Source organism: Hylaeus anthracinus, unplaced genomic scaffold, assembly GCF_026225885.1.
Source record: "Hylaeus anthracinus isolate JK02 unplaced genomic scaffold, UHH_iyHylAnth1.0_haploid 5, whole genome shotgun sequence".
NCBI lineage: Eukaryota > Metazoa > Arthropoda > Insecta > Hymenoptera > Colletidae > Hylaeus > Hylaeus anthracinus.
The window spans coordinates 5,805,519-5,831,576 of NW_026535322.1; the positions used below are offsets into that span (position 1 = coordinate 5,805,519).

A 26,058-nucleotide genomic window follows, 5' to 3' on the forward strand; every position below is an offset into this window, starting at 1 on the left:
TGGATCAGGGAAGCTCCGGCTGAGTAATAGGATAACAGGACGCTAGTAGAGGTCTACGCTTGAAAGTGTGCGAGAGAGAAAGATATACTGTGCGAGAAGGATAGAGAGCACCGACGCTGGAAACAGCACTGCACATCGATTGTTTATCGATTATTTGCAAATAATTCATGAACTTTTTCATACTCAAATTAAAGCTTAGGCTTCTAGGAATCTTCTTCTATTAGTGGATTGAATCGTTATGCACTATTTAAATAGTTACAAACAATTTCAAACAACCGTACTTCTGACATAGTTCTGACTACCTCTCGTTGTAATTATCGTCAATTAATCAGTAATCAAGATCGTAACAGAAATAAAGTGAAGACTTGGTTCATAATTTATAAAAACAGCAAAATAGTATTATTGTAAGACATAGTTTATTGAATATTAGAATATATACATACTCTATTTACACTACGTAAGATTTTTCAGAAATTCCTGAAGACATTCATATTAAATTATTATTGTTGTTTTTATCTAACACTGTTATTTTATCACGAAAAGTTAACGTATTAAATCTATATTCGTATACCGTGATTATAAATACGGAGAGACATGCTTTCAGAGTATAATCAACTTTTCAGTAATTAAATAATAAAATGTATATAATTTTTTTTTCTTTTATAAATAAAGATTTAACGCAGAAATGAGCTTATAATTTATAATACACATTAAAGACCGCACAATTTATGTCAAAAGAACTAATGAAGTAAAAATCCGCTGTAAAAATCAGTCTAAAAAGAGCATAATACTAGCTTGTTATAGCTTAATTATCATATTTGAATAGTGATAAATACGTGTAGTGTAACACATTTGTAGTTACATTAAGTATTGTAACAAATAAATTTTATATAATTAGTAGCAGCATAATCTACGTGTAACTACTAATAAAATTAAACATGAATGCTACTGTTAGTCTTACGTACTTTACCTAAAATGCTTAAGATTAAACTACTGTATAACTTACATTTAATTTTGTTAGTAATTACGTATAAGTTACACTGCTATTAATTATATAAAGTTCATATTACTGCACTTAACGTAACTACGAACGTGTTAAACTTTATATCCCAGTAGCATAACATATACGTAACTACTAGCAAAATGAAACGTAAATACTACAGTTAATGTTAATACCGCATTACTCTTCGTGACTGCCCTATTGATCTTATATTGTATTTATGTGTTATTGGTTCTGGATCCATTTCGAGCACTGCAATCCTGTAATATAATTCATTTATTTGTGAAAACAAATTCTATTTATAATTTATAATCGGTGGTATTTTTATACTAATTTGTTATTAATCTTTTACTGTTAACTAACTTTCGTATTCCATAACCTCCGTCCGTAAATGGCTAATATGGGAATTAATTTTATGCTCACCTATTTAATGTCAAGAGAGGTTGATTCATGTTGGACTAAGCTGACTGGTAGTTGTTCTACATTGTGCTTCAGATGCTCCAAGTTTTTCAAGCCTATGTAATGGAAAAAAGTCTAATCTTTTTTTATCGGGACTAACAAGCTCAGTCGTACCTGTTAAGCATAAATTGTATAAAAACAATAATATTTTCATTTCAATATTTTATATAAGTCATTTACCTGACGAGTACTGATTATTGGTTTGTGGTACAAGATTTTGATTTTTTCGTGCTTGATCAATGTCTCTTAATCCTTGTTCTATAAAGTCTTGAAAGAATTGGTGAGACTTTACCAGAAAAGGTTGTACGTCAGCTTCGGGATGTTGAAGTTTAAAATCATACAGCTGCATTAAACCCTGTACAAAAAATATAATGTAATTACTGCAATATAAAAAAAAACTGTAAGACATGAAATAAATAATTTGTTATTGATATCACGTACTTCTTGCGTGTGTTCTTTAGATCCAATCTTTTTAAATATTTCAGATAATTGTTGATGAGTAAACTTTGATAAATGTTCTTGTGTTTTACCACTATTGCCGGGTTTTATTGTTGTCCTTGGATTGGTGTTAATTTCATCTGGCTTAAAAGTCTGTTAGATATTATTAAATAGTAAATTAAAATCCACATAATAAATTTTTTTCAATCTCATAATTCATGTAATCGAACTTACCGCAATTAGCCTTATAAGATAAGAATGCAATTCCGACTCGTTTGTGTTATTTATTTGTGTCAGATGACTGAGTATTGTACTGCCCTTTACGCGAGTCATACTGTGAAGAACTGTTTTAACTGTCCGTAAAGGAGTATCCGGTATTCGTTTTTTCCACCACACACTTGGATAATCCTACGCAGCATAAATTTATAAATATCGTATACATTAAAAATAATGTTTGCAATATGTATATACTTAATAGAATACTTTAAGAAAACGGTGCACTTCCAAAAGAATAGTATCATAATTTAAATCCGCTGCCCAGTTAGGAATTAGCTTTACTATTTTCCATAAACACTTCATAACTAATTCTTCATATTTAGAAGGTGAAGTTGAGTCAGCACACCCATGGAGTAATTTTATTAAAGCACTAAAAATTGAAACGATGTAAATAAATCAAAGTTCCTAAATATATATGAATTTCAATATTAGTAACATATGTTAAATTTTAGGAATTTACCATATGATAGTAGTATGATTAGAATTGTCTATTATTTTGCAGACAATATTATTAATCACACGATAATACACTCCTGCTTGATATAAATGATTTAATTTGTTCTCAGCTAACAAACTAATCATTTGATCCACAAGTTCTTTCAAATGTATCAACGGAACATTCTTTCCAAGAATTCCACTATCATAAAACTGCAAATAATTTCACAATAAACACAATGTACCTATCACGTATTAACAAAACTTTATATCTATAATTATTCTTACCGCTAAAATAACCATAAATGTGTTTCTGAAACCCTTCGAGATATCTGTTCCTCCCTGTTGTAAAGGATACGTTTGCAAAAATTTTAATTGCATGTTTATCGAACCAATAAATTTATCTTCTTTAGACTGCAAACTCAGAACTTGATGTGATTTTATCAACTGAAAAATAATTTGAGATTGCATATTTATTTGTAAATAGTAAACAATAAAACATATATTATTATAAATACAAACATTATCTATACTGTTCATCGATTGTATTGCTACTGATAAATCCAAACTAGACATTGCAAGTATTTTGCGCTCAAGACTATCTTCTTTACTAGTATTAGCTGGACTTAATTGTTGCGTCACTGATGCGGACTTTGACACTAACAATTTCGGTGGAGAAATGGAAATCACCCTGAAATATGTACCATATTATTTCAATATTAGAATATTAGAAGAACAAAATTATAATAATTACTTACGGTACTTTGGGCTGATTAGCCGCGTTGGGGTCAAGAGATATGTTCAGATCGTCTAAATTAATATCTACTAGAACGGGGTTGCTGTACTTCACAGGAGCGTCTAATTCGATCCTTTTCAAATAATCCATATCGAGCCCGAATGGACCCGTTATTTTTGATTGTGTCGATGTTGGAACTTGTCTAAAAGTTTAAATTTATTCAAAGATATGAAAATATACATACGTTAATTTTCATTGATAAAGTTTACTGTTATTTATGTACAATTAAAAATTTGTTAATTTAATTGTGAAAATATATAACAAATATAATACATACAGTTCATCTTCTAATTCTGCTGGAATAGGTTGTGGCTCGGGTGTTTCTTCATTTTCTTCTTCAGATTCTGCTTTAACATCTTCACTAGAAGGAATTGCTGTTGCACTTGAAGCAGTTGAAAGTTTGTTTGTTGAAGCCGATTTTGTTGGACGATTTTTAGCAGCTCTTTTAATACGTTCATCTAATAACGACTGATCTTTTTCAGATATCTGAAACACAATGAACCAATTTATATTCCAGCTGCAGAAAAAGTATATAGTTGGATATACAGTTGGATATAACTTATTACCTGACCAATAAGCTTGTACACTTTTTCTCCTTGAAGAAAATATACTTGTACAATGCAGTTCAAAGCAGCATTTCGAACGGAATTATCACGATCTGCTATTTGTTTTGCTATGTCTTTCAATGCTACAGATGCAGAAGGTTGACAAACACACAACCCATAGTTTTCTATAAGGGAACCTAATTGATCTAAGCATTCTATAGCAAAAAAGAAAATGATACAATTAAATACTATCTTATCACATTGTTTACGTTTTATTTTCATTTGTATTATGTACCTGTTCTTTGTCTAGCATTTTTAGATTTTAAACCTTCCATTACATACGAAAATAATTTGCTTACTGGATACACTAATGCTATTTGTTTAAATAATGCCCGAACTCCGTTACGCACAGCGTCTTTTGGATCACCAATCTAAGCAAAAATTTATTATATATAAATACATATATAAACATATGTTAATGAATATGTATGTTATAAGAGAAAAATATGAATGATTTACTTTAATAATGAGATACGGAATAAACGATGCCGCTTCGTTCTCTAACATATGATATTTATCTTCTATCAATAGGTTAAATACCATTCGCAAATACTCTAAACCTTTTAATAACACAGAAGGGTTGGTGTCAAAAAATCTTAGTGTCAACCATTTAAGAATAAGATCCAAATTAGACACTAATGCTTTATTGTTATCAGGCAGATCCTAAAATTTGTAATAACATTATATACTATAATTATTCCCTTATAAAAATGTTACTCAAAATATTTAATACATAAACATTATACCTCGGTTAATGCCTCGATAGCTTTAAGATGGTATCGAAAATCTGAATGAAACATATTTGATATCAAAGTTTTGTTTATATTTGCAGCAGTCATAAGTTCCTTTAAAAGTTCAACAAATTCCTCTCTTGGAGTGGTGAAATTCCATTTCAGGACCTTCAATTTTTGCTCATCGATCACTCTTTGATGCTTGAGATTATTAACAGCCAATAACGGACTTGTATCCACATCGTCGTCTTTCTTACGAGCACTGCTAGGTTTCGAAGCTGCTTGATTCTGTTTAGGTTTCACTACTGCTTTCGAAGCTTTCATAGCTCCAGCACTCTTGACAACTTTTTGATTACTTTCTTTTGGTGCTTGTTTTTTTGGTAGAGGTTCGATAGGTAGGTAAGGTCGAGATTTATCTAACGCAGCAAGTACTACTGTTCGCGATCCAGGTTTTAATTTTTCTGTATTCCTTGCCATCCCTTCGTAAGAAAGATGAATCATAAAACCCAACACTGCTTCTTGAGCATTTTTTCGAACATCAGAATTACGATCTTCTAAATTACTATATAAATATGGAAGACATACACGTAACTCTTCTTTTGGTATCTGTTTTACAGGAATCAGAGGCAATTTCTGTGCCAACCAATTCCACACCTCAGCCCTAAGTACCGGTGATCCAGATTTTAAAGCATCTCCAATTATTTCTCCATCAAAAAATTCTTTATAACCGCACTGATCTCCCCATGTGTTTATACACGAAATTGCTGCTGTCCTAATCCAATTTTTACTATCGCCTAAACATTGTATGAAACCAGGAAAAAGGACTCGAATGTGTTGCTTTGCCGGTGGACCCATAGCCACAGCTAATGCCTGGCATATGCCTAGAGTTGACTGTGCGATCTTACTATTGCTGTCAACCAATCGCAAAGCTAATCCTTGTGGTAAATCACCGATAGAGCCTTTTATAAATTTTGCTTCTGAGATAATACCACTTACTTTTTGTAAACCCTCATTTCGCACCTAATATTACGAAAAATTTAATTAATTTTATATTAGGAAAGATTTTCCATCTTAATAGTATTACAAATAGTATCATACTAACTTTCCAATTTTTATCTGATAATTCGTTAAGAAGACTCTCTGAAATTTGATTGCTAACATCAACTCGTGGAATGAGATTATTTATGTCAAGCTCGCTATTAGCATTTGATTTCTTATCTAATTCAGTATCATCAGCGTCATCACTTATTTGATCCTTTTTGCATTTTACCCCACGAATTGGTACCGGAGGAGCTTCACCATTGCGCTAAAATATTATGTTGTTCACAGAAAGATTAATTTGCACGAAGAAACGTATTTTTGCAATGGCATATTCATATATCAATTCATTGTAGCAATGGAAAGTGTACCTTTTCGCATTCTTCTTCGATTTGTTGACGCAAAGCAGGTTTTTCATTCTCAAAAAATACAAGCAGTGGTTTGCCCATAGATAAATATAATGTGCCTAATAATGTAATGGCTGCTGTACGAACACCAGGATTTGTTGCTGCAACTGCTTTTTTTATATTTTCCATAACAGATTTGACATTGATACTAAAATATATATATATGTGCAATATAAATAATATTATACTCATGTATTTTGCGAATCTTGCTCAAAACAAATCTATTACTTACACACAACCAAATTCCGTGAGACCCCTACTCAACAATACTAATGTTTCTTGTTGAACTTTAGGATTTTTTTGATTGAAAGCAAATGCCAATATTTCATCAGCCACATGTTCAAAACTTGTTGCTTCCGCTATGGCTAAAAGAGTTTCTCCTGCAACTGTGCTATTTTTCGCATCCCCTAATTTCTCGGTTATATCCATGAGGCAATATTCGCAAACAGTACTGCGAGGAAATTAATTAATAAAATAGATAAATGAATACATTTTTTTTGTAAATAAATATATTGCATTAGATATGAATCTTACGTTGAAAATGGAAAATTTTCTGCCAGATATTTTACTATCTCCAACCGCAATTTAAGAACTTGGAAATTTGTGTCTTTGAAACCTGGCTTTCTTGCTAGAGTACGTACAATAACTTGTGTAGATCCTTCTGCTATATCCATCTGTTTTACAAACTAGAAAAATAAAATCCTAATATTATTTATTAATTACTATTTACTACCACATTATTTTGCTCATCATTACTAAATTATGGATGTCTATGAATAAAATAAGATTTTAAAAATGGAACAGAAGCATTTTCTTTACCTCTAGAAGTTGTTCAACTGCAGATAAACGGTTCTTCCAACTACTATCGACAAGACCTGAAATAATATCAGGTGGTAAACAATCTGCTGCCATTTCTTCTATTTCTTCGGCACTATAATTTTTTTCTGCTTGAGTCTTTGTAGTAGAAGGCTTCTTTGAAACAGCTGCAATTAATATACAAAATTAAATGTCATTTAATACAATTATAAGTATTACCTTTATTATTATATTCAATTTCAATATCTACCTGAATTTGTCAAAGCAGTTGGTTTCTTAGTTGGTTTCTTAACAGTACTAGTATTAGGTCTCTTTGGAGCTTTCATTTCTGAATCCTTAGATTTTGTTGATTCAAGTTTATTTGGAGCTGTATTCGGTCTGTCTGCAGCTACTTTTGGCGCACTAGGAACTTTAACGTGTATTACAGCTTTTTCTGCACATTCCTTTATCTAATACAAGAAAAGAGTACAAAATTGTTCATTTAATATGAAATATTTAATTTCTGTTTAATGAATTACGAATACAAAAATTGTTATAAAGTACCTTTGTCATTTTTAAATTGTCTATATCTGTTAGGAATGGCATCATAGCTTTTTCACCAATCAATTTCATTGCTGTGCCAATAGCTTCTGCAGAAGTATCTCGAACAGTTGGATCTGAAATATATGTTTCTCTTTAATGTATATCATACATTTAAAAAATGAAGAGTTTAATACTACAAAAATTAATTTTAAAACATACCTGGTTCGTTTAAAGTTTTTAAAAGTACACCAGTATATGCTTTTAATAGCTTTTTATTTAAACTTTGCGGTGGTGTGCGAGAAAAGCATCTTGATAAATAAGCAGCCGTTTCTGCTTTAACAGCAGGATTTTTGTTATCTAATGCAGCAAGTGTGTCTTCTAATATAGTATCGATGGTAACCTAATATTAACAAAAACTATAATAATATTTCAATATATGACTACATTCAAAATGTTCTAGTCAACTAGATTTTTCATCTCATATTCTAAAAGCTGTATTCAAACGAATGTTAACTAATATTTAGGTATACAGAGATGTTAAATAAAAAAAAACTAGACAATAAACGAATACTGTTTATTATTATATGTCTACTTACACTAAGAAAAATAGCATCAGCAGCATCTCTAAGAGCTTGTACAACATTTTGTTTCTTTTCCCGAAACTTTTCTAAAATTGATGATAGACAAGCTGTTGCATAAGGTTGAAATCGTTTTTTAAGACCTGTTGCTAACCCAGCTAGACATTTTCCAGCCAGTGCAACAACTAACACATTAGTATCTTTGGATATAACCTATTTATAACATTTAAAAGATACAATAATAATAATAATAAATTTCATAAAGTACACGTAACATACCTTTTTCAGAGCTCTTACTACATCTCCATAATCACCATTTTCTAACTTGGGATTTTTTACAAGAGTCTCCAAAGCTTCTAATGCTTCTTTTCGCTCTTGCCATTTTTTAGCTTCAATTTTGTCATAAAAATCTTTTGGAAGTTTAGAAAGAATATCAACAGGGTCTAACAATTCGTGAGGATCAATTTCTGGTATAGAACTGCCATCCCCCTCATCTTTACAATCTTAAGGGCAAAGTGTTTTGCATTAGAAATAGAAATATAAAAAAGCTGTCAGACAATTTAAAATTTATATATTTACCTTCACTGTTTTCACTTACAGAATCTACAACACATATTGATTTTGGTTTTTGAGATTTCAGAAAACGCATTGGTACAACCTTCTCTTCTTTCAAATTATTAAATTCTACTTCCAATTCTGCGATTTGTACTGGCTTTAGTGTATTTAATTGTTGTTTTAAAGGTGCGCCTATCCACCTGAATATTTCAGAAAAATGTTACACAAAATATAATATCCATATTATTAAGGTCTCAATTGAGAAATACTGAATGTTAAGAAAATACCTATAAATTTCTATAACCATGAATTTGCCTTCGTCTCTGACTGTTTTATCTCTGTCTTCAAGAAAACTGGGCATCTTTTTTATCAAAGGCTTTATATTAATTACTTTAGGACCGAATTGCCTGCAAGTATAATGTTTTTCTTATATTATATTATATTTGGAATAGTTGATGATACAGATAACATGTAATTACCTTAAGGCCAGAGTTAAAGTGGAAATACATGCTGCAACAATTTTTGGATTTTTTGCTTCAGATCCTTTTAACAATTCTTCTTGAACAGCTTCATGCTTTTCAATTTCTATGTACATCAATGTTATTTGTACTGCCAACTCTTTTGTTTTAGCTTTAGGCGCAGCAATACATTTAGTGACAATTCCATTCATAACTTCACCAACAGTCCTACAAAATTACATATAAGCAATGATATTAAAAATTATAAAATTACTTTATATCAAAAAAATACATATTGAAAAACTATTTCAACACAATGGTAGCACTAAACAAGGCGCAAACTGATAAATGGATTTTTCTATATAACACTTACTTTCCTGCAACTGCAGCATTTTCAATAAAAGCCAATGCTGCCTCCAATCCTTTTTCTTGTGCTGCAGCATTGTTATCTACTACAAACTTCTTAATAAATCCTAAATACTTGTTCCACTCAGGAGACTTTTCATCATCAATACATTGAAACGTGTTCACACATTCTTTATAGCCATGTAAACGTGCTCTCCATAACTAGATAATATTAATGTTTCAGAAAATCAATTTATTAAACATAATTACAAATATAGTTGCTATTGAAGTAAAAGCTGAAAGCTATATTGAAACATATTACCTTATGTACACATCGTTCTTCTAATGGTAATTTAATATACTCTGTATCTTGTTCCATATTTTAGGACCTATAGAGATGATTAATTTAAATGTGTTTTTAAGCTTCTTCACAAAATTTTGTATACCTTATCTGAAGATTAACCATGGAACACTCAATTTCTTTGAGGTTGATGGTATAAAATATTTAAACATACAATACAAATATAGTATTTGATTTGACACAACAAAATAAATACAATCATTATGATTGATATATTGAACAGTTGGTGAATAACTAAGTTAGCTTATTATATATGTCATTGATAGATATAATTCATAATAACTGTCATGAAAACTTATCATATTTATAAAAAAGAGAGAAAAATTTTATAAATAACAGACAGAGTAAATAAATTTCATATATGCCAATGTATTCAAATATCAACGGTTTTCGTAGATGTGTAAAGAAATGCGAATACGTTACTCTAGAATGATAATTAATGCTTGATAAAACGAATAAGAAAATGCAACAGATTTTGCTCTGTGACAACAGATTTGTAACTTTGTCAGAGTATAGTAGTTGAAAGGATTCGTCATTAAAAATTCGAACCTACCTTACAAAACGGAGATATATGAGAATAGCTTCTGACAGTAATGTGGATTATTAAGATTCTTCGACGTACATTTAAATATCGCTGTTTTAAGTCATTAGAGTTGCTCGTTCAACCGACCTGTAACGTATATGATGACCGTTCGGCGGCTATTGAGTTCCTTACATTTAACGTTCAAATACAAGTCCTTCAAAGTCCTTCTTGCAACCGTTAAAGACTGAACGCAAACAAAACGACAACTATATCTTTCGAAACTACGAATTTCCGAACCCGGTCAATGTTGCAGTTCACCATTTGCGTCGATAGATGGTACTGTGAGCGAATTTCTTTTGTTCTGAAGTTTAAGCCTCGTTCTCTGAACATTATTTTTTAATTTTTAACATTCATTTATATTTATATAATCTTTCAATTCTTAACTTGCTCTGTTAATATTCATTTAACGTAAATATTTAACTCAAGTATTCATGTAAATACATTGTTATTAGAAATAATAAATAAATTTTTGTATTGATTCAGAAATTAAAAAAACTTTAGAGAAGTATATTTTAAAGTAAAACCATAGCATATAAATATGCAGTAATGCGTGAAGTTTCTTCAGAGATGATGATAGAGTTATTAGCAGTTATTATCAGAACTGAATGGATCTAATTGGAACTTGCACTCACCTTTAACCTTAGCTACTGAATTTTAAAATTAAATCGTGTGTTAAACCACAATATTATTACACATATTATACAAATTAAAAAAACGTAGAGACAGCATTTATAAAGATTTATTTTCTTTGATTTTGAATTAAACATAATTTTAAATTTTTCTTTCTAATGCCCCCTAGCAAAAGCTACTTGAATATGTTATATTGTCTGCTTTCATCTACAATGAACCCTATATTAATATAACCATATTTAATATTTAAATAAGATATCCACAAAAGTATTCAGTTTCTATTCAATCAGTCATATTTAACATACACTTGACCCTAACTAAAGGCAACAATAAATGTGGTTCTTATATTTCGTCCGTTAGTTTATTACAATGGGAATATAAAAAAAAATAAATAGTATCTGTTACACGTTTCAATTCGTTATGCACATTATATCATAATTGATGAATTGTTCCAGTAGATATATAAATTAAGAAATTTGTACTAAGAGTAACAATTATTGATTTATTGATAAGACTACTATGTCAATGGTACATTTATAATCTATGGTGATGCTTATAAAATAATAGAAAATTGTTTGAACGTATGAAATACATATAAAAAAGTACAGTAATGTCCGTTTGCGCTGAAGCATGTAATGTGTATAACATGAAACAAGTTAACACATTACTTCCAATTTTGAATTAATTGCTAATTCATATGCGATTAGCACCAGTACAAATGTGTAAGATGCAGAAGTTATCCTCCATACTATAAGAAAGCATTGTGTAAAATGATACTTCATGTCATAAACAAATGCACATCGTATATACTTACTTTTATATTAATATCATAAGTGTTAGTACTCTAAGTCTAGTACTGCTTTGTGAATTAAATAGTCTGAGCATGTAAATGCTTAAAAACAGGTTTGGAGCAGTACCAGAAACATATTCACATATTTTTTGAAAAGTTTATTTATCCTAAGAGATATACAAAACAAACATTTCTTTTATAACTGTTATAATTCCTCTATAATAATACAGAAAATTCTGTCGTAATTTTCAATATCTGTTTTTATTATTTATCTCCATCAAATGGATACCTTCGTATCAGTACAATTCATTTTAACCAGCTATGTTAAAATTATGCACATCTGCAAATCAGTATTAAAATATTACAATTTCATATTTTACAGTATTCGTCCTCTAGCTCCCTCTAAAACAGGTTTTTGCTTATATAATCATACAATTATCCGTTACATGACAATGTGCAGGGGAGATGAAAAGCTTTATGTCAAAAAGTAGTGGTTACCTGCTGAGCCAAATCAAGGTGCAAGTCAGTCTGACCGTAACAAAGCCTCTTGTATATTCGTTTTGCATACCAATCTTGGCCACGAAATTCACATCTGCATTACCTAGCCTGTTTTTTTGGTATGCTTCTTACACAGTTGGCTCTAATCTCAATGATTAAGATCTGTACATACTAGGATCTAGGAATGTTAATATTACAAGAAACCACAATAATTTATTATAATACAGCCTGCTGTACACCAGATGACTCGAGGCAGTACAAGACACGTCCTATCTTACTTTCTTAAACAATGAACGGAATCACATGATTCTGAAAGGATTTAACGTATTTCCTTTATTGGAAAATGAATATGAGAGGGAGGATGGCGATGGTAAGGGCAGGGACTACTTGAATCAGCTAAAACTCAAAGTACAATTCTAGTTTGGTCTGTCTTTGACGACTGTCTATTGATTTCGATAAGAACAAAAATTCATTATTTTATATAATTATAAAAAATTGAGATTATAATAATTCTTAAGACAACATAAAAGTAAAATTTGTATCAGTTATTTCATGAAACAAATCGAATGGTTTCGATCCTTAGCTTTCTAATGAATAAAAATTATTCACTTTATATATGGTTATAGGACTTCGAAATACCACTGCTCCATGGCTGGGTTTTATCGTCCCAATTTTTGATTTAGAAAAGTTGTGAATTAGATATTTGTTTAGATTCCAATTACTTATAAGCTATAAGGCTCAATCTCCTGGTTTAGAATACATTGTTAGTGGAAACTATCACATGTTGACGCAGATGTAGAATCGAAGTTGCATTAAAATATACTTATCCTAATACTTACAACTATACGACACGTACTTAAATCAATTACATTCATACAAAGCAGCCCCATGCCCCACCTGCGACAGATTTGATTTAAAGAAATGTTCTGTACAAAGATATACAATAAGTCTTCTTACAACTGGCAACGAATGAACTGAACTGATAAATATCAAACTATATCGAGTGATACCGCCCAACTATGGAGCCGCCGTATCCTGTTTCACGATTTTTAACTATGTTAGCTTTCAACATAGTCTGGAGACAATGTCAACAATGATTGAGCCCCTGCGCCTTCCACCTGATAGAAAGTGGGCACCATATCTTTCCATTCTGCTATCCTACTCCATTTTACATGATACTATCAATATGTTAAAATACAAATGTCACTCATTCGATCTTCTCTCGCATCTCTCTCATACATACAATTTTAAAATAATTATTATAATCGCGGTAATTTAATTATTATTGTAAATAATCGGGGACTGGTGATTAGTTATTTGTTTTCCTAGTGGTGTAAGTACGCTCACGCTAAGGTCAATGGTACGTACAGTAGGTGAGGTATGCTTTCAGGATCAAGGACACGGGGTGATAGATGAAATTTTGTCGTGTATCCGCTATTCGTCATCTTCTTTATACTCTTCTTCACTGTCACTTTTTATGGTATTCACTGGATTTGCTACTACAGGTGCACCATCCTTCATTTTCTTTTTGTACGCAGTCATTTCCTACATAATACATAGATAATACAATACCATATAAGAACTTTTAATACAATTAATTTCATATCAATTTGATATTCGACAATTTATAACAGTACAACTTTGAAAATAAGGAGATAGAAAATAATAAAATATAGAAAGTAATATCTATACATACCCTTTCATATCGAGCTTTATCTTGTTCTGCCATAGCCTCATATTTCGATTTGGTTTCAGGATCTGCATCTGACCATTTCTTACCAAGTTCCTTGGCAATATCTCCTACACCAAATTCGGGATTTAGCATTTTTACCTTTCCGCGTTCGTCATTACAAAACCAGAAGAAGGCAGATCTAAAGAATGAAATAAAGTAAAATGTTTAGAAATTATTTTTTACGAATTAAAAGAAACACATCAATATTTAAAACTAATCAAACATTATTTCATGATATTACGTTTTATTGTATTATTAAAGATATTTAATTTTATTATGTCTACTTACAAAGATCGTTTGGGAGCATTATGATCTTTGATGTGTTTACGTTTTTTGCCTCTGCCTTTACTTTCGCCTTTCGGTGGTGTATAGTTTTGCATTTCCGCGTCGTATCTTTTCTTATCTTTTTCTGCCATTTCATGGAAACGTTTCTTTTCTTTATCTGACATAGTCTATAATCATAAAATATGTAAAACTAAAGTTAGTTACAATGTGTTAACATTTTATTATTTAATGAATATGGATGCAAAATATAATCGAGATACAGTTACTCGTAAACATTGTAAGATATATGCAAAATATTAATGAAGTTTATTTATTATACTAATTTTTTCCTTTTCTTGACCCATTATTATTATTCTAATGACGCAGAGATACGCAATTTTATCGATCAAACAGTTTTATATGTTTACATTTTTTAAATATGACGGTTATTTTTAAGATAATTTTGTAATTTTTACCATTTCAATATTAATATTTTTACCATTTTTGTTGAGTGAGACAAACTGCTTACCGAATTGATTATCGTCGGATATCAAGGATTGGAAATGTAGTAGTGGATTTCTAGTAAACGAAGAGCGGGATTGGTTTTCATATACCGTGAATCAAGGAGACCGAGGAGGGTGAGCTTTAGGTTTGGGTGGATTGGTCGATAAAGACAGGGCTGAAGCGGTATAGATGCTGTCTAAAAATTGTTTAAAAAATTCATGTTACTCTCTGTCACGCTGAAAAACGTGAAATATTTTCGATAAAAGAAATAAATAATATTTAGTAGAAATTTTCAATGTTACGGCAAAGAAAACGACAATGTCGTATGATTGGAGTAAGAATATCAATATACAGAACAAAGTAAGAAATGTAAATTAATATTTCCATTTCCTTTTGTAGACCGTTTGTATATCTTCATTTGTTATTACAAGAAATAATCGTTTTTACATTTCAAATACAACGAGTTAAGTGAGTCTAATTACTTCCCGTATAACTTAGCCTTATTGTCTCTTTGAAGAATTAAAATGAAAAAAGATAATGATAGACTAAGCAGGCACATCCAAAGCATATGTAATGTTTGTTAGTTATCATGTTGTTTTGCAGGTTTTTTTGTACATGCATTCTAAATGTATAAGTAATATAATAATTACTTAATGATATACAAGAAGATACTAGAAGTAATTTATTAACAAATTCTAAAATGTTTCTTTCAAGAATTGTAGTCACATATGTTTCAGTACGAGACATTCACGAAATGTCGCCCTAAAACTTTGCAGTTGCTAAGACATTTTACCACGATAACCGGAAGGTCAGCGCCTTTAATCCTTCTAAAGACCATGTGGCCTGTAGTCCATAAGAAAAGTGCGCAGAAAGTATCTCCCTTTCCGAGGGGTGGGATAGCCAGATGTTAGAGTGGCACCTGTTCATAATGACGTCCTTTCACATTTTCAAGTTCTTCCGCAGAAAAAATATGTCTGAATTTCTTCATTCGTCTTAAAGTTCATAATATACACGCGTTTATACAAATGTCCCTTTTATTATATCAACAGAAAATTCACTCGAATACGAACCGTTCTGAAAACTTCAATAGTCTTCTTTCATGAATTTAAACGAACATAAATGTAATAAAGTAAAATATTCACTGTAAAAACATCATTCAATTGGACGTATTCGATTCCTCGAAAAATGTCGTTTTATAAAATTGTGATGGAAATGATTCAACAAAGTTATGTGTAGACTGCGGATGTTTATGAGAAAATCTATGAGAATGCACACAAATACAAAAATATATAAAATACCAACAATAATATACATGTTATACCGTTTAGAAACCATACTTTCACTTAAGTCTTACTTTGGCTAACTGAGCATAAGGTACGATATTCAATTCCAACAAAAGTAAGCACCACCTAAATATTATATATTAAATATATGTAGAATGTTATGAATGTTGTGAATGTATAAGCAGTTAAACTTTTGCTGCACCCTAACGACAAAAGAATCACATGAACGTTCAGAAACGTTTCCTTTCGAATAACTAACTAATTTTGTTTCCAACAAAGTTAAGCGAGAATATCCGTTAAGTTCAGAATTCCAAGTAGTGTTATCGTTTTCTTTCTGTTAGATGTTTTCCATGCGGTGATCCCAATGTCAAGCCGACTCATTCAATCATAAATATTATTATTTACCTGTAAAAGAAAGACACTGATAACAGTATTTGCAACTCTAAACTTGACAATCATTCTCGGCAGACTGATCCGCAGACAAAATTAATTATACCTCAGAAAAAAGTATTTTTTAACGTCTGCTTTTTAATCTTTACTTCTCGTGCTAACAAAGTCATTTCTATTTAATTATTCGATACCTTCGCCAATACAAATAAAAGTGATTTTACTTAAAACAGTTATTGTAGGAATACAAAGAATCCAGTCATTTGCAAAGGATGTACGTGTAATTGGCATGGCTTTAACCTTCGACGGCTTGCTCATTATATGTAAGGGACAAATTCTATAGAACGATTTCTTGTTGTAAACCGGTCCCGACTCTAATCCCACTCGTGACAGGATTATAGATAGTCGGTGCAGGTATACGATAACTGTTAATCCTAAATATTCTTGATCTACCTACATTGAACTAGTTTCATGACTTGAATTAAGTAAAACTCATGTAATCGAAGATCAAACGTGATTTAGATATTGATGATATAATGTATATTGCCTCTACGTTTTCGAGCTATTTACATTCATGAATTCGATACGTCAGATTCACTCTTCGAGTATGACGTATCAACTGTCGTTATTTCGTTCTTATTATTTTTATATTTATTTTTATTTCTATTTTAATATTTCGTAAACGTTATTAATGTTATGTAGTGAACAACGTCAGAAACCATTATGATTTCCTGAAATACGTTCAACGAACTAATTTCGGGGAAAATTTATTTAAAACCGTGAACGACGATGTTCCATTAGAAAAATGGTAATTTACTCGTGGCTAACCTTTGAAATTCAATGTTGCATATGTTATTGAAGAAGGTCATACTACATACTCGGAGCTTTCACTAAATTTTCTTTATCGCGTGGTTTTGTATATCATCAAAGTCGTATGATACCGAATCATGAATATGTTTCAATATTTAAATAATGTTCCTTTTAAAACAACTTTCAATAAATATACATTTCACAAATGAGGAAACAAACGTAATATCAGATGTAAGTAAATAAAATTGCTCTCTGCTTGGTTCAATCGAATATACCTACTATTCTATAAATTGTCAACAGATATTTTTAGTTCTCGCTTCAAAGAAAATAATAAATATTCAAGAAGAACGAGTATTCGTTCTTTTAAAATATTGTACTCAAAGAAACAGAAAAATAATACTATTTGATGATCTGAAACCTGCACTTATGTTACTAAAATTATTAAGAATTGTTGTCGAATATGAACACCTTTTTAAAAATCTAAGCATCTTCAGAGAATCTTTTTGTCACATTAAAAATAAAATATTTTGTTTTCGTTAATCACGTTTGAATATTTGTTGAAAACATAATTCGCTTACCTTCCACCTCATTGCACACTTTTTGGAGAATTCTCGAAAAACAATTTTCTCCTCTGGATGTTTCTTTTTGTGTTCCTGGCGACATGTTTGCACAAAGAATGCGTATGCGGTCATCCGTCCTCTTGGCTTCGAATCTTTTCCCCTCGGCATATTGTCTCGCTGTTGCAAGCTCTGAGCGTTATTTTGCTGAAGATTATTTTGTTGCTGCGTTAGCTGTTGTAACTGGTGCTGTAATTAAAAAAAATTAAGAAAATTACTACTCGATGTGTCTACAATTATTAGATATTCATTAATATCAGCTTTGAAAGGATATTCCCTCCCAAAAAATACCCGTCCATGTCCATTGTAACCGAAGAATTTAAATTGTTCATAATAATATCATTGGCACCGGAAAACTAAAAATGTTCTCTTTGGTTTGGAGTTAGAAAATTTTAGTGATTTCGTTTCGGTGTATATACGTAATTCTCTTTCATTTCAAATTCTGACAATGTTTACTCCAAACTGAAGTTTCCCGAGTGCTTGATGAATATATTAAATTGCCTGAGTGAATTCGACCTATTTAAACAACTTTGATAACTCGATTTATACGAATCCAACTATTTGATATTTGGATTAGATAAAAAAATTAATAGAATTAGTAGACTAATAAAATTCAATCTGCTTCAATAATTCCCATTGTTTTAATACTTGAATAGTGAAATCAATTTATTTTCAACTATTTTAAATATTCGAAAGTATTGAATTCTTTCTCTATCAATTAAGGTGTGTTATGAGAGTTAATCGTATTTTTTCTGCAAGTGATTCGTGCTGATTGAATTTCTTCGATGCATTCGGAATATTCATGTAATCGATACAGTGTAAGGATTGGAGTCATTTGTAGCATACGTGACTTTTTTAATTAAAGAAACGTATTTCTTAAAAATATGAATTAATTAATTAACCCGTATAGAAATGTACGTACATAATTTATATTAATTCCATATATTACTACCATATCACGTGCGATATATTGGTCACGCATTCTCTATTTTTATTATAAATATTCTCAGAAATAAAAGTTTACATGTCTAACGAACTTCCCATTTTACATGCAAGGCGTTGCTTTGTGGACTAAAATAATATTAGCGCATGAAAGCAATGCGTGCAAGTATTTTATAATACTGTATATATGTTATAATACTGTTTATCATTTATGAACTTATCTATATGAATTATTCATTCGAATCTAATAGTTTTTAGTTAGTAATACGTGTATACTGCATACATATGCCTAATGCTGAATAGTGTTTGTGAAGTCAATGTTCTAGTGAGACTTGAGTAAACAAAAACGTATAAACAAGAAAAATAACATATAAACCTTCTGAAAATAGTGTTTGACAAATTCAAACAATTTTTACATCAAGTACGATATAAAATATGAAAGTAATTTTATCTAAATACTTTAATTAAAGTATTTTACACTCTATGTATATTAGTTATATGTTACGGACATTTTATATAAAGAATATATCCATTTGGAGAATAGAATGAAATTTTTAGTAGTTCATGACATATTGTAGATCCATTCTGAAAAAATAACAATTCAGGTTAAATACATCAACAATGGGTACGTGAAATTCAGTATGGAAATATATATCATTGGTTTAAAATATATTATCGATAAGAGTTTTATCGATTTAAAAAAATAACCTTAACGTTTCTCCTTCACTTGAATGCCGAACTGAAATATGTATCATACTCATTATTGTTTCAGAATCAATTGAAATGATCTGATTGCTCTCAGCATTAGAGTGTAAGAGGAAACATGTAGGTATGTACGTATCGAGAAATAGTTGCAACGCATGGCTAACTTCTATAAATGTTTACTACATTTGTTTTGTATTTGAAATACACAGTAATGTTCATATCGACCTTGTTTAAAATAACGACAAAAAGTAATGACAAAACGATATCGACGAGTTTATAAAATATTGAAGTAATTTACTAAAAACTCATTGAAATGTAAATAATATGACAGTACTGTTACATCCGTGATAGTTGTAACGGTAAACAGTTAACACGTGTAACATATTTGTTCTTAGAACAAGTTAGGATTTTTTAGTATTTATAGTTTCTAACTAACTCCTCCCTTCGATCATCTTGTCTCAATATTTGTGATGAATACATTATCATTAATAATTATAAAATTGAAATAAACCCTCTCCCACAATGCCTGTAACAATATTTGGTTAGCATTATAGCCTTCAGAAAAATTCACATTTATATATTTATGAATATTCATTTATAATTCCTAATTATAATACTTTATTTTACGTCAACGATACTATAGTGACTATAAAATTATAATGAATTCTCCACGTATTCATTATTCAATTGATAACATGTACATATGTTAAATGATTCTAGAAAATTCAAATGAAAGATTAATTCGTTTTGGAATATGCTTGCCATGAATAATAATAAAATTTTAAGTTCCTCCTTATTACGCCGAAGTATAACTTCTTTCATCTTGAAATATATCTGAACCGTTCCCAGATTATAAGCACTAAACTAAAATAAGTGATAACTTATCAGAAAACTGAAGTAATCACCAAAAGTACAAACAAAAACACCAGCGATACAACTCGAAAAAGAACAGAAGATACAATAGCCTCCCTTTGAACGTTCAATTAAAATGAAATTTATCACTCTTGCTACATAATAGGAACACTTCTGGGAAAGATGAGTCACATAATACATATTGCGAAGATAAACTCGAAGCAACGAACCTAGATTATTTTTAAAATCGAATAGCAAACGTCCATATTTTTGTACGACGAATACCTCATCTTCCTTTACCAAATTTCTAACAATCAAAAAATTTCGTTCTTCTCACATATGTAAAAGAATGTACAACTAGCCCCTCCATTTACCTCTATCACCGTAATCTTAAATTTTCGGACCACTTTCCGACTTTCTCTCCGGACCTGATAGACACAGACTTCGATCCGAACTTTCATTCGAGTCCCGGTTTTAATATTGCTCCATATACATTTTCAATATTCCGTATAATCGTGTACTCTTTAATAACGAATAACTTCAAGTTCCAAAGTTTCCTTCCTTTAAATATAAAAATAAGAATTTTTATTAAAAATAAGAATGTTTATATTTAAAAATGTTAGTCAATATTGTCGATATTACAGAAAAATCAGAAGCACGATAAATGTACATTCTAATACATGGAACATAGTATACAAAAAAAGTATGGTAGGGTAAATATTATAGCGATTCTTCTGCTTCAATCTTTTCTCTCAGATCACGCTGTATATCGTAATACAACAGTAACTTTGTTGACATTTTCGTAGGAATTTCAATTTGTCACAGGACTGTGTTTCGAAGACAAGAATGTTTATATAGGCAACTGTTATTCCTGCAAAAAGTGTTACGGCTCGAAGCAGTCAAAGTCTAGTTAGCAGAATCTGTATACGTACGCGATGTAAGCAGGATCGTCTGTTTTCAATTCCTAGGTCTTAAATAATTCATGTACTGATAATTATGTTTCCCATTAAGAGGTACAGAATAAAGAGACTTAACATTAAATTGTATTACTTAGTGCATGAGGTTCTCTCTAATTATAGTAGAACGTAACCGTGGAACACTGAAAATCGTTAAACATGCGATAGAAATATAAATTATTAAATTATTCGAATTAAACTTTCAGATCGAGTAAGTAGTTAAACGAATGTTGAATGTGAGGGCAAAATGCAAAAAAATATGTAAAAGAAAGCGACTACTCGACTAGTGAAATAATCTAAATTTTGATTACGATTTATGCATTGAATTTACTTTATAGAAAAGCGAACCGAAGTTAAGTATCGAAAGATAAAGAATAAATCGGAAATTAAATATTTCATTAAGCAGACATTTCGTATTTTTCTGCAAGTGTGAAAATAATTTTCTACAAATTTTTTAAACATGTCTATCGATGAAAATGTAGATTAGAAAGTTAAGAAAAATAATTTTCCTGTTTCGGAACCTCTGAAAGACACGTAGGCATACAGATACAAGTTTCCATAAAGTGAATTTTCAGGCTTTCAGAATATCTGAAAAATAGAATCCTTCATTCGCCTCTAAACAGGGGAAAAAGTTTGCCTCTTTTCATAGCACACAGGGCGACTATTGATCGGAATTTTTGTATCTAATTATGAACGACTAAACCACACAACCGTAAAACGTATATACCCATCATAATGTCCGAAAAACAGAATTTCCTTTTAAAAACTAATTACCATGCTCTCAGACATTTCATAAAAATAGTATTTTCCTTCACTTTAAAATGAAGACAGAGTTCCCTTCTTTTTACAGCAAAAGTACGGTTAATCGAAATTCCAATATCTCATCATAAATTAAAACATAGAAGGGAAAAAGAATATACACTTCTTTCCTTTCAAACAGGAAGAAGTTGTACGAATTTTCCTTTCTTTATGATAGAGAGTTTTTCATTTATCGAAATTCTTATCTCTAATTTTGAGTGGTTAAGAATAAATCTAGCAAAATTGAAAAACGACTTTCAAATTCCTTACAAGCTGCAAGACATAAAATTCTTTGTTCGTTATGAAAGAGAAATAGAGTTCTCTTAATTTTGATGAAAATTGTGTAAGAATAGTTCGTGTCTAAATGATGTCGATTAGAGTAATCGAAAAAAGGAAGGGAACCAGGCCCGGCGCGGCAAGAGCCACCGTACGAACGTACGTACGAAGAAGGCTGCACGAAACCCGGAATCAATAGCGGACAACGGTCGGTGGGGCAAGAGACGCGAGTCAGGATGAAACGCAGACGGTAGTGCGAAAGCAGGCACGATAGAATCGGTTATTAAGATTTTCTAAATACAACGAAACCGATAACATTTAACTAGTCTGGCTGTCGAGAATTATATGTAGTAAACGTGGAATAACGATGAAAGAATTTTTTGTTATAAAAGGGGTAGCTCATCATTGCCAGTCGACGAAAAATTGATATTCAAGAATTGAAATTCGTGCAAAATATGAAGTAGTACATATTGAACGTATCATTTTTACACATTTTATAATATATATTGCAAATAGTAGCAGTCCTCCCTGTAAGAACTATTTCCTTCAAAAATATTCAGGAAAATTATCATCTACTACAATGGAGTGAGAATCTAATATGATTTTTGAAGTCACCGAATAACCGCATCAAGTAAAATACGTAAAGCAATCAAAATCTTTTACGGCGGAACAAAATAAAAGTAAGAATTAAACGAGTATTCTTATGGAAATGTTATACATATTTAATAAGACATTGACAATCTGTCGCGTGTTGTCATAATTACTGTTACTGCGGTCGTAGTTATTCATTTCGACATTAAAGATTCAGCGAGATACTGATGCTTGCTCGGATAGTTGAAAACCCATTAATGATCTTCAAAATAAAAATATCGTAAAAGCTAAATATTTGGTTGCGCTTATTAATATACATATCATCGAAGATGCTACAAAAAATAAAATGCTAGAAAACCATGAGTTGCGTGTTTCGAACCAATACCAAAGAAATGGAAAGGCCTCCGAATCTATCTACGAAATAAAAAAAAAAAAAAACCGAAAAAGTGAACAGTAATTGTAAACCGCAACTGTGTTGCGAATTAGAACTTGAAAAATGAAGAGTTAAAAAGCATTGCGAGATCGAATGATACGAAACATTATGACCGGACCAGGTTTTTCTTTCAGGTGCATGGAAGAATCCCGCGCAACTAAAAGTAAGCAAAAAAATTGTATGTATACGTATAGGACATAAAAAAAGAAACAAGAAAAAAATAATAATAATAAAAGTGACAAGCAAGCAACGACAAGAAAAGAGGAAGCATATAAAAGGGGGTCGATCGTGGTCGCAACATACCGGGGACATAACGGGGGGCGTGGACGTTTGTGTGGTAATGGGCGAGAGGTGCTGCTGCTGTTGTTGGCCCTGCAATTGCTGATGCAGGTTGTTCTGTCCGGCGTCCATAACTCCACCTGTGTACCACCACTGTACGCCAGGCGGTGGTGCAGAAGGTGTACCTGGTACACCTCCGCCTGATCCGGGCCCCGTTCCTAATCTATAATCATAGCCTCCCCTCATGCAGGAGCCAACCGGCGAAGACGTGGAGACGGGATTCGACTGTGTGCCCGTAGTGGCTGGGTTCTGAAAGCTGGAGGCCATCTTGTAGGAGAAAAGCTGCTGGGTAGCAGCAGCTGCAGCTGTACTCCTAACGATATCCTGATGATGCTGTTGTTGCTGCGCTTGTTGTTGCGATAGCTGTTGTTGTTGCTGCTGTTGATTCATCAGGTGCTGATGTAGATTTTGTTGTTGTTGCTGTTGTTGTTCGGCCGAAACGGTGTTTAAACCCGGAGGCCACCAGGCGGTACCACCGGAGCCATCCTCGCGACTTCCTGGGCTCGGTGTACCCCAGCCACCGGCTACGCGGTGGTGTTCCGACATATCGTACACGCGGACGGTCTGTCTGTCACTTCAGCCTCGTTTACCGAACCGTCCCTCCGACAACGAAAAGAACAAGGACGTACGAAGAATTTACACGCTCACGCACTCATCCACACACATACACTCCTCTGTCTCCCTCATACATGAACGTATAATATATATATACACACACACATACATACATACATACGCACGCACACACACCACTCTCTCTCTCTCTCTCTCCCTCACACACACAGCGCGCGCGCGTACGCACGCACGCACTACCTCGCTCACTTGCTCTCACGAGAAGATGTACACAAATGTTCACATGTACCCTCACATTCGTACGGAGTCTTGTTCGTAGCCGTCGTGTACGCGACACGCACCGCACGCGCTACCGTGCTCTCTCACTGTCGTCACACCACGTTTCTCTTGTCCAGCCGGCGCACTACACGATCACTACCAGTACTCCTCGTTGCACGAGCTGCTTCATACACGCTTTTTCCACGTTGTATAGGAGAAGGTCCTCGTGAATACGTACGTTATACTTGGGATGCGGTCTACTCGACGCTACGCTCAACCGTTCGTTAGCTCCGTGAGTAGGTACGGCGGGTAGAGGAGGAAGGCGGGCGGGTGGGTAGGGGAGGACGCTCTCTCTCCCCTTCTAGCTCTTTCTTTTTCCCTCTGTCTCCCCACCATCGACAGATACAGTGCGTTTCTCTGTCTCTCTTCTTCCCTCCCCTAAGTACTCATGGAGCCTTTCATTCGAGAAACACAGCGTTTCTTCTCGGTGGTACCGATAAAAGTATTTGGCATAAGATTTTCTATCCTCATTCATGCATACGCGTCACTGTCGTTTCGTTTTACGCAGATATATCGTCGTTCTTCTCCTTTGGAAACGTGACGTTCCTTCTACTTGCTTATACACACGTCGCTAATTACGCACTCTATGCGACACCACGCGCGCGTAGAGACGCAATGCTTCTTTACCGTGCATACGTACACCGATGCTGACTGGATGCACAGTGGTAGTGGAACGCGTAATAGCTTTTTCACATGGAGAAGCTTACGCGCGGATTGCTTCTCTCGCCACCGACTCTACACGCGATGCCGCACACACAGAGGGCGAAGCTGGCGAGGACGGGCTGGCTGGACGCTTGTACATTCTCTCTTTCTCTTTCTCCAACTCGATCCCCTTCCACTCGGCCCGAAGTCTCACTCGCTACTTGTCTGTTTGTCTCTTTCTCCACGTTCCTCTGTCTTTGTTGCACTCGCGCGAGCTTAGCCTTCCTTCCAGCGGACGCCGGCGAACTCGTACAGCGTTGCCAAGCCACGCTTTCACCCGCCCGCTCACAAAGGAAAACCCGAGCACGCCAACCAATCGAACTACATTATAGTCGTGGTGGGGATGGCGGGAGACTACCACTACCGACGTCGAGGCAACGTCGCTTTCTCTCTTCCGTTCGTAGAGAATTCGAGAGCCATGGCTCGTAGTCCCTGGTAAGGTAGAGGGGCAAACGACTGCAAACCCTTCTCTACCCTTGAAACTCGAGGTCAACTTTTAGGCAGAGAAAGAGAGCGAAAGGGAGAGGAAGATACACCAACTCTGACTTGTCGCCGTGCGCTCTTTCTTCTCGCGCCTTTTTTTACCCTTCTTAGTTTCGTTACACTGCTACGGCCACTGGAATTTGCTCCACATTGGCACTTCCTGCTTTTCGCG

At 32.7% G+C, this 26,058-nt stretch overlaps 2 protein-coding genes across 2 annotated transcripts; both read right to left on the minus strand.

Moving 5' to 3' along the window:
• Nucleotides 1–396: 396 nt before the first annotated feature.
• LOC128895910 (protein mini spindles) lies at nt 397–10,622 on the minus strand. Its single transcript, XM_054158901.1, has 31 exons — nt 10,374–10,622; nt 9,782–9,848; nt 9,488–9,681; nt 9,136–9,342; nt 8,944–9,063; nt 8,681–8,856; nt 8,381–8,604; nt 8,120–8,314; nt 7,743–7,923; nt 7,545–7,657; nt 7,252–7,450; nt 7,005–7,168; nt 6,720–6,871; nt 6,418–6,636; nt 6,150–6,333; nt 5,843–6,046; nt 4,756–5,760; nt 4,469–4,672; nt 4,245–4,380; nt 3,971–4,164; nt 3,682–3,890; nt 3,367–3,546; nt 3,131–3,299; nt 2,897–3,055; nt 2,634–2,821; nt 2,381–2,543; nt 2,132–2,305; nt 1,901–2,050; nt 1,640–1,814; nt 1,424–1,573; nt 397–1,260 (listed from the first exon to the last, which is right to left on the minus strand). Exons 2-30 carry the CDS (start codon nt 9,836–9,838, stop codon nt 1,449–1,451), a joined length of 5,820 nt encoding a protein of 1,939 aa, XP_054014876.1. The 5' UTR covers nt 9,839–9,848; nt 10,374–10,622; the 3' UTR covers nt 397–1,260; nt 1,424–1,448.
• Nucleotides 10,623–11,966: 1,344 nt separating this feature from the next.
• LOC128895996 (high mobility group protein DSP1-like) lies at nt 11,967–24,887 on the minus strand. The gene is made up of 5 exons (XM_054159092.1): nt 23,775–24,887; nt 17,880–18,107; nt 14,342–14,505; nt 14,018–14,192; nt 11,967–13,866 (listed from the first exon to the last, which is right to left on the minus strand). Exons 1-5 carry the CDS (start codon nt 24,354–24,356, stop codon nt 13,756–13,758), a joined length of 1,260 nt encoding a protein of 419 aa, XP_054015067.1. The 5' UTR covers nt 24,357–24,887; the 3' UTR covers nt 11,967–13,755.
• Between the last annotated feature and the right edge of the window lie 1,171 nt (nt 24,888–26,058).

What these genes read in the sequence shown, in the direction of transcription:
- LOC128895996 (XM_054159092.1), bottom strand. Translation starts at nt 24,356, where the DNA reads ATGTCGGAACACCACCGCGTAGCCGGTGGCTGGGGTACACCGAGCCCA. An exon ending in AGTGTGCAATGAGGTGGAAG is followed by an intron (nt 14,506 to 17,879) that starts GTAAGCGAATTA and finishes TTATGATTATAG; the next exon opens with ACTATGTCAGATAAAGAAAA. An exon ending in AATGCTCCCAAACGATCTTT is followed by an intron (nt 14,193 to 14,341) that starts GTAAGTAGACAT and finishes TTCATTCTTTAG; the next exon opens with ATCTGCCTTCTTCTGGTTTT.
- LOC128895910 (XM_054158901.1), bottom strand. Translation starts at nt 9,838, where the DNA reads ATGGAACAAGATACAGAGTATATTAAATTACCATTAGAAGAACGATGT. An exon ending in AAGAACGATGTGTACATAAG is followed by an intron (nt 9,682 to 9,781) that starts GTAATATGTTTC and finishes AATATTATCTAG; the next exon opens with TTATGGAGAGCACGTTTACA. An exon ending in AATGCTGCAGTTGCAGGAAA is followed by an intron (nt 9,343 to 9,487) that starts GTAAGTGTTATA and finishes GTAATTTTGTAG; the next exon opens with GACTGTTGGTGAAGTTATGA.